Genomic DNA, 8,432 nt, shown 5'->3' with positions numbered 1-8,432 from the left:
GGGGGGGGGTGCCTGTGCTGATTGTCCGGGTGCTGGATGTGGTTTTCCCCAGCCTCACCTGCTGTTTCCTGTCTGTCAGAAAGCTAGTAATCCACTGACAGGTGGGGACAGGCACAGTGAGCTGGCTCAGTTTGGCTCAGCTCATGTGGAATAAATTAATTTAGGCAAATCATCCCGGTTCTGAACAGTTCAATAGGTTTATGAGACAATCCAACAACCTGGATAGGGAACAGAGAACAAAATCACTCCTCCTACAATGGAATAGATACTTTATTAAATAAGAAGATTGTGAGAGCCCATCAGTCATTGTGGCCACAAGGTACAGTCAGTCAGAGTCCAGAGTCTTCACCCGGTCAGGTCCAGAAGCACACTCACGACTGCAGTACCATCACTCCTTCCTTTCACTAACCCACAGCCGTCCTAACCTTTATCTTCTCGCAGTTACACAGCCTCCTTATTGCTTGAGCCAGAGTCATAGTCCCACACCAGCTCTACACCTCTTCTTCCGAGAATTGTCTAAGATGTCCAGTACATGAACTTCTAGGTTGCATTGACCTAGCGCACATTTCCTTTTTCTAAACATGAACAGAGCACACGAACAGTTCACATAAGGCTGAAGTTATGTCCTCCAACTTCAAGCTTCCCATTTAAGGAGGACTTCTCTTTGGATGTTTACCCATAAATTAAACAAGGACACAAGCCAAGATATTCTTGCTTGAGCAAGAGAAGAGAAACAGATTAAGCTTACATAAACAGTTAGCTCACCCTTACATGACTACTACAAATAATATCTATATGTGAACTACACACTATTCTATTACATATTACTTCTGGACTGGTACCTTGTTTGTTTTTGACCACTACAGTAGCATGTGACAGCACCTTTGGAACCTGTTCCCTGAGGCAAGCATCATAGATCATTCTTTTGTTATTGTTATAGCACTCATTTATTTCTAGTACTAGCTCTTTGTATAATTTTCTATTCTTGTATTTTTGTACACAGAACTTTGAGCTGAAACAGCTGAAGAAAGGAGGCACGTGGACGAAGGACGTAAACATCAAAGAAATCAACTGGTATCCATTACAGAAGGTGAACTTTGCCAGAAGAAAACTAGAAGGAGCTAATCCAGCTGTTATAACCAGGTATATCATGGAATGATAATATAGCAGATCAGTCATTTGGGTTTACTTCATGTTAAATCACACTCAGGGCTTTTCTTTTGGAATTAAATGAGATGTAAAAGTTTGCATCATTGACATCCATTATGGTGAAAATAGTGATTCAGTTAAATACACTGTTATATGTTTCCAACTATGCAAAGTTACTAAGACAAGCTGAACCTTTACTAGTCCCACACTGGGGAAATTCACAGAGCTATAGCAGTAGACTGAAGCAGGTGATGAGCTCACCAGAGGGTGGAGATAGACAAGGACCAGCCTCTCCAGTGTCTTCATCAGGCATGTCAGTGCCACTGGCTGCTGAGGTCCTTGGACTGATGTGTCTTTGGCACCAGTACCACACAGGATGTTTTCCACAGCTGTGGTCCTCTCCCCAGCTTCAGGCTCCTGTTGAACATATGCATAACTATTCCACACAGCTGAACCATGTAGGACTTAAGGAGCCTCGAGCTGATGCCATCTGGACCTGTCACCTTCCTTGCTTCGATCTTCCTGAGCTCATCTTTCATCTGGGCTGTTGTAAGGGACAGACTGGAGCAACAGTGAACAGAGCTGCTGTGGAATGATGTCAAGAAAGCTGTTCACACCAGGCATCCTAAGAATATGGCTGAGCTGAAGCAGCCCTGTGAGGAAGAATGGTCCAACATTCCTCCTGAACGTTGTCGTTTAATCCACAGCTACAGGAAGCGCTTGCTTGTGGTTATTGCTGCCAAAGGTGGTTCAACCAGTTATTAAAGTAATAATATGTACATTTTTTACATTAAAATAACAGCCTCAAAATCATTTTGATGGCAGATTGACTAATAATGTGAATGGCAACTCTGCTATTGCCGCCACGTTCCTGGATCATCTGTTACTGCACTAGGCAACTTTGGATCACTGTTAGCTCAGAGACAAATCTCTGGGCCTTTATTGGGTTTTCATATTTTTTCAGGTAAGAAGATAACCACTTAGATTTAAATGAAGGTTTTTATTATTAAGGGAAAACAAAATCCAAAACTACAAAGCCCTGTGTGAATAAGTGTTTGCCCCCTAAACCTAATAACTGGTTGGGCCACCCTTAGCAGCAACAACTGCAATCAAGCGTTTTCGATAACTTGCCATGAGTCTTTTACAGCGCTGTGGAGGAATTTTGGCCCACTCATCTTTGCAGAATTGTTGTAAGTCAGCCACATTGGAGGGTTTTCGGGCATGAACTGCCTTTTTAAGGTCATGCCACAGCATCTCAATTGGATTCAGGTCAGGACTTTGACTAGGCCACTCCAAAGTCTTCATTTTGTTTTTCTTCAGCCATTCAGAAGTGGACTTGCTGGTGTGCTTTGGATCATTGTCCTGCTGCAGAACCCAAGTTCGCTTCAGCTTGAGGTCACAAACGGATGGCCGGACATTCTCCTTCAGGATATTTTGGTACACAGCAGAATTCATGGTTCCATTTATCACAGCAAGTCTTCCAGGGCCTGAAGCAGCAAAACAGCCCCAGACCATCCCATTACCACCACCATATTTTACTGTTGGTATGATGTTCTTTTTCTGAAATGCGGTGTTACTTTTACGCCACACATAATGGGACACACACCTTCCAAAAAGTTCAACTTTTGTCTCGTCTGTCCACAGAGTATTATCCCAAAAGTCTTGGGGATCATCAAGATGTTTTCTGGCAAAACTGAGACGAGCCTTTATGTTCTTTTTGCTCAGCAGTGGTTTTCGTCTTGGAACTCTGCCATGCAAACCATTTTTGCCCAGTCTCTTTCTTATGGTGGAGTCATGAACACTCACCTTAACTGAGGCAAGTGAGGCCTGCAGTTCTTTGGATGTTGTTGTGGGGTCTTTTGTGACCTCTTGGATGAGTTGTCGCTGTGCTCTTGGGGTAATTTTGGTCGGCCGGCCACTCCTGGGAAGGTTCTCCACTGTTCCATGTTTTCGCCATTTGTGGATAATGGCTCTCACTGTGGTTCGCTGCCGTCCCAAAGCTTTAGAAATGGCTTTATAACCTTTTCCGGACTGATAGAGCTCCATTATTCTCTTTCTCATTTGTTTTTGAATTTCTTTGGATCTCGGCATGATGTCTAGCTTTTGAGGATCTTTTGGTCTACTTCACTTTGTCAGGCAGGTCCTATTTAAGTGATTTCTTGATTGCGAACAGGTGTGGCAAGAGAAATTGAACTCAGGTGCGATAAACCAGTGTTTTGACAGGGGGGCAAACACTTGTTCACACAGGGCTCTATAGTTTTGGATTTTGTTTTCCCTTAATAATAAAAACCTTCATTTAAAAACTGCATGATGTGTTTACTTGTGTTATCTTTGACTAATATATAAATTTGTTTGACGATCTGAAACATTACAGTGTGACAAACATGCAAAAAGATAAGAAATCAGTAAGGGGGCAAACACTTTTTCACACCACTGTATGTGCAGTCTTTCCAAGTTTTCTGAGATCATCATCATCTGACCAAGCTAGCTCCATTAGCAGGCAGCTACATCTTGTTCAGACCACAGTAGTCTGTCAGCGAGGATGAAAGTGTTCCAGCTGCACATTATAGCTGTGTTTCCACTGTTAGAAATTTGCTCAGGTGTTTTCTAAGCTGTGAGGACCCGATAGCAGACCAAGCTGTCTCTCCTTAGCAGGCAGCTACATCTTGTTGAGAGCAGAGTCAGCAAGGACACTGGTGTTCCAGTTGAACATTGAGAGTACTGCATCCTCCCATCCTCTTAAAGTTTGGACTTACTAACTTAATTTAATCACCTACTGTGATTGTGAACAAGCTGTGCAACAGGACACACACATATAGCAGTAGGTAGTAGGCATCACCAGAGCCCAGCTACAGCCAAGAGGTAGAGACAAAGAGAGAGCAAGAGACCAGACAAGAGTAAATATCAGACTGGCTTTTACTCACTTGTGAGAGCTAAAAATGACCCAATCAGTGTTACTGACTGTTACTGTCCTGAGATCTGCTAGCACCAAAACACCACCACAGCAGAGTGCACATCTCTGCTAATGTTATTTATGAAATACTTTCGTGTAGGCTGTGACCCTGTCGACATCATCACCTGTTTGAGATATTTGTAGTGTTTCTTTACAGATGGAAAAAGTCATTTACCTCAGTCCCCCAAAATAAATACATGAATTTTCCTCACACTGGTGAGTTTGGTCAGTTTTTGTCACTGTCACACCAATTAAGCCCCAACAAACCCATCTCAGCTAGCTGGTAATAAATTACAGTGCCCAGAGTGCAGTATGAGCCTATATCATGTCACCAACAGCATTTCCCATTACACACATCTATGTTCAAATGATTAACAAACTGTCTGACAGTACAAGCAATATTTTAGTAAAACTAAAATAAAACCACCATTATTCTGAGTGTTCATCTTTGATGTCACAATAAATAAAACTCTGCAGAGTCATATTTCTATAAAATCCTGTAATATTACCTTACCATTCTCTGGCTTCTGAAGTTTTCTTTCCCGGTCAAGAAACAGCTTCAGTGTATAAACAAATGCACATGAACCACTGTCCATGATGAGGGGTGAAAGCACAACTAGTATTTACAACTCAATTTCACTCAGAAACTGTAGGGAGAGGCAAACTGCCAAGTTATGTATTGTTGGGTTAAAACGCTTGCCATGACTTTTTCCACCATCACTTTGTACATTTAATGGGTGTGTTCAATAAAAACATGAAAGATCAGGACTGTTTGTGTTTTCTCAGCTTAGAAATAGTGTTTGTTGATATTTGTTACTTTGGTGAACATCAGATCACATTTCATGACCAATTTATACAGCACTAAGACAAAACCAAGAAATTGCAAACAGTGCTGTTACTTTTTCTTACAAGTATGTGTATACACACATACAGGTCTTCAGATGTTTGTGTGTAATTATATGTTTATTTTTTTCAGTGAGGAACTGAAGCTGGGCTTTGAGAAGGACAAGGATGCCTTCTCGGGGTTGCAGTCTGTGGCTAGAGGGACTAAGGAGCACAACGTTCGTGCTAGGCTTCCAGATGCCGGTTTGTCAGTGGAGCGGCAGGTGGACTGTCTGCTTGACCAGGCCATGGACCCAAATGTGCTTGGCAGAACCTTTGCGGGCTGGGAACCATGGATGTGATCTTCCTGATTTATGAAAAACTTCTAAGTAATCATTTGCAGTAACTGGTGTGCATGTTTAGTACGGATCTTAGACACATCTAGAATGTCAGGAAATGTACAGGAAAGGAAATTTACATCCACGTGATCTCAAACATTTCTTCTCTTGTACCTGTGAAAAGTTATTGCCATGTAGTTTGTTTTGGCACTTTGTATGACAGGATCAGCATATTGAACTGAACACCACCAATTCGAGATTAAAATCTAAGTCTGGGAAAAAGAAATTTGGGTATTGCATTACTTTAAGAATTAGTTTTTAAATTGGAGACAGAATGGGCATAAATATGATCATTTTGCCATTTCTTGCACTTGTATTCTGATGGAAACACATCATTAGTGTTATTAATATAATGTTTCTTCTAATAAGGCAATAAACAGTGTTTCAAAGATTCTTGATTGTAGTGAATTTATGCTGTGAAAATACCGAAACATTGTAAGGATTTATAACTCAAGTATTGTTCATCTTCTCAGTTTCTATTTAAATGTTTCATATCAACTTCAGTCACGATTGCGCACACATATGTACATCAGTAGCATTTACACATTACCATGGACGTCTGTGAGAATTCTCTTCTTTTTGAGGTATGGATTTTAAAGGAGCAAAGATTACAGTTACTCTAAAATGGATTTTATTATCTGGCAACTTGAGGCTTAAAATTCACAGCTGGAAATCATATTTTTGAAGTTTATGATCATCTATGCACAAAGAAGCTCAAAATAATTATATATTCTGTGCATGTGCAGAACAACCTGGAGGCCAATGCAAAGATGAAGAATTCAGTCTTGTGTAGGACTCCTTAAGGGTCGGGGGTGTTATTGGCTTTGGGCTGGCTGCTGAGGTCCAGGCTGTTCAGGGAGGATGGCTGCATAGACTAACCTCATGTTGAGCAACTGCAATTATCAGGAGAGACTTGCATGCCTTTTCACAGTCACTAGTAACGTTACCACCTGAACCTGTAGTGTAAGGGCCTGGAGATGGGTAATCACTGAGGCTGGCAGCCTTTCTGTTATTGCAGAGTCCTCATCTGGTTCCACAGCACTGATAGAAGTTTGAGTCTCTTGTTTAAAGGCAAGAACTGTAACATTTCTCCTTGCATCAGTAAACTCCAACAATGTATATACCTTTTTAGTACTTTTAACCTTTGTTAGCAATAATGCAGGTGTTGTACCAGACTGTTGTGATGAAGAAGGACCTGAGCTGAAAGGTAACGCTCTTTATTTACCAGTCAGTCTATGTTCGAGCCCTCAACTGTGGTCACGAGCTGTTGGTGGTGACCGAAAGAATACGAACGCAAATACAAGTGGGCGAAATGAATTTCATAGGGTGGCCAGACTTACCCTTAGAGATAAGGTGTGGATCTTGGGCATCCGGAAGGGACTCGGAGTAAAAACACTGCTCCTTCACATCAAAAGGAGCCAGCTGAGGTGGTTCAGGCATCGCATTAGGATGCCTCCAGGGCGCCTCCCTTTGGAGATTTTCCAGGCATGTCCATCTGGTATCCTATGCAGCATACTTTCTCTTATTATATTCTTATATATTTTTATTATACTGCTGCATTTGCTGCTTTAAAGTGCCTTAGATTTTGTGTTACTTATTTATCTACTTTATATTTCATTTGCATTTTGTGGCATTCATGTGGACTGCAAAGTAAGAATTTCATTGTACAGGGAAACATGTTTCCTAACTGTGCATATGACAAATAAACACTTTGACCTTGGTGGGAGACCTAGGGGCAGACCCAGAACATGCTGGAGAGATTATATAGCTGATCTGGACTGGGAATACCTCTGAATCCTGCCAAAGGAGCTGGAACACATCACTGAGGAGAGGGACATCTGGACGACCTTACTGAACCTGCTGCCACAGTCTGCTGACATCTTCTAAGAAATTTCCTCTTAAAATGAAGACTAAACCCTAGTAAAGACAGATGTTATTCACAAAGCATCTTAACCTCTAAAAGAGCTCCTAAGGTGAAAACTGTTAAGAGTACTGAGTAGGACTTTTAAAAGGCTTAAGAGTTTCTTCAGCAGAGAATGACATGATGGAAAGACAAAACACTTCTCCACACACTGAACAACAGTGAGGGAATCAAAGGCTACAGATTAGATCATACAGTGAGGTGTAGTTGATATTATTGGAGATCTGTACATACTGTATCTCCCACCCAATAATGTCATAGTGCCAGAAATGAAAATGATCACAGCATTAAGATACAACAACTACATGTTTCTTTCCCAGCCTCCCATCAGCAGAGTGATCACACAATCTGTTGCAGCCCTTTAATGGTACGTTCACACCCTGCAGACTCAGGACGTAGCTGGCAGCATCATCACACCATCAGAGAATGAAGTTGTTTTGAGCCATTTATTCCTGTTAATATCTAATAGATTAGACTGTCCTGTGGGTCTGTCTGCGCCCGGCTGACACCTGTTCCACCTGGACTCTACAGACCGCTACTGATCAGGGAGTTTCCTGTTGTCATGACCGTGGCTGTCATCTCAGCCTCCTTTGTGACTCCCATCTGCATTTGATCATCGCTCTCATTCTCCCCCCCCCTCCTCCTCAGGGGTGGAGGAAGTACTCACATCCTTTACTTAAGTCAAAGTAGCAATACCACAGTGTAAGAATACTCTGTTAAAAGGAAAAGTACTTCATTCAACATGTAACTTAAGGAAAAGTACAACAGTATTTGCATCAAGACTTAAAGTACTAACACTACTCATTATGCAGACTGGCCCGTTTCACATTCCTGTGTATCATATTACTGTAGTATAACGACTGATGCAGTACTGTGTACATCACATTTAATGTTGCAGTTGGTAAAGGGGGGGCGAGTTTTAACTGGCGTCTGTGTATTTAATTAGAAGTACTGCTGGGAAGCCTGTGAAGTTTCCACCATGGATCGATCTGGTCATATAATTATACTGTATTTTCATCTTGTTATGAAAAGTAACTAGTAACTAAAGTTACTGAATAAATGTAGTGGAGTAAAAATGTTTGCCTCTAAAATGTAGTGAAGTGAAAGTATGAAGTAGCACAAAATGAAAATACTCCAGTAAAGTACAGAAGCTTCAGAATCCTACTGAAGTACAGTACTGGAGTAAATG

General features: G+C 41.4%; 1 protein-coding gene across 1 annotated transcript in view; it reads left to right on the top strand.

Moving 5' to 3' along the window:
* The window catches only part of prkdc (protein kinase, DNA-activated, catalytic subunit), a 139,607-nt gene extending 133,901 nt beyond the window's left edge, over positions 1 to 5,706 (top strand). The window contains exons 85-86 of the mRNA XM_020587171.1: positions 1,004 to 1,143; positions 5,079 to 5,706. Of these exons, the coding sequence (XP_020442827.1) occupies positions 1,004 to 1,143; positions 5,079 to 5,286 (348 nt within the window). The 3' untranslated portion in view covers positions 5,287 to 5,706. The remainder of the gene's footprint in view (positions 1 to 1,003; positions 1,144 to 5,078) is intronic.
* Positions 5,707 to 8,432: the final 2,726 nt, after the last annotated feature.

Source organism: Monopterus albus, unplaced genomic scaffold (genome assembly GCF_001952655.1).
Source record: "Monopterus albus unplaced genomic scaffold, M_albus_1.0 scaffold442.1, whole genome shotgun sequence".
NCBI lineage: Eukaryota > Metazoa > Chordata > Actinopteri > Synbranchiformes > Synbranchidae > Monopterus > Monopterus albus.
The sequence above is the reverse complement of the archived record's forward strand: the minus strand, read 5'-3'. Positions and strand labels throughout refer to the sequence as shown.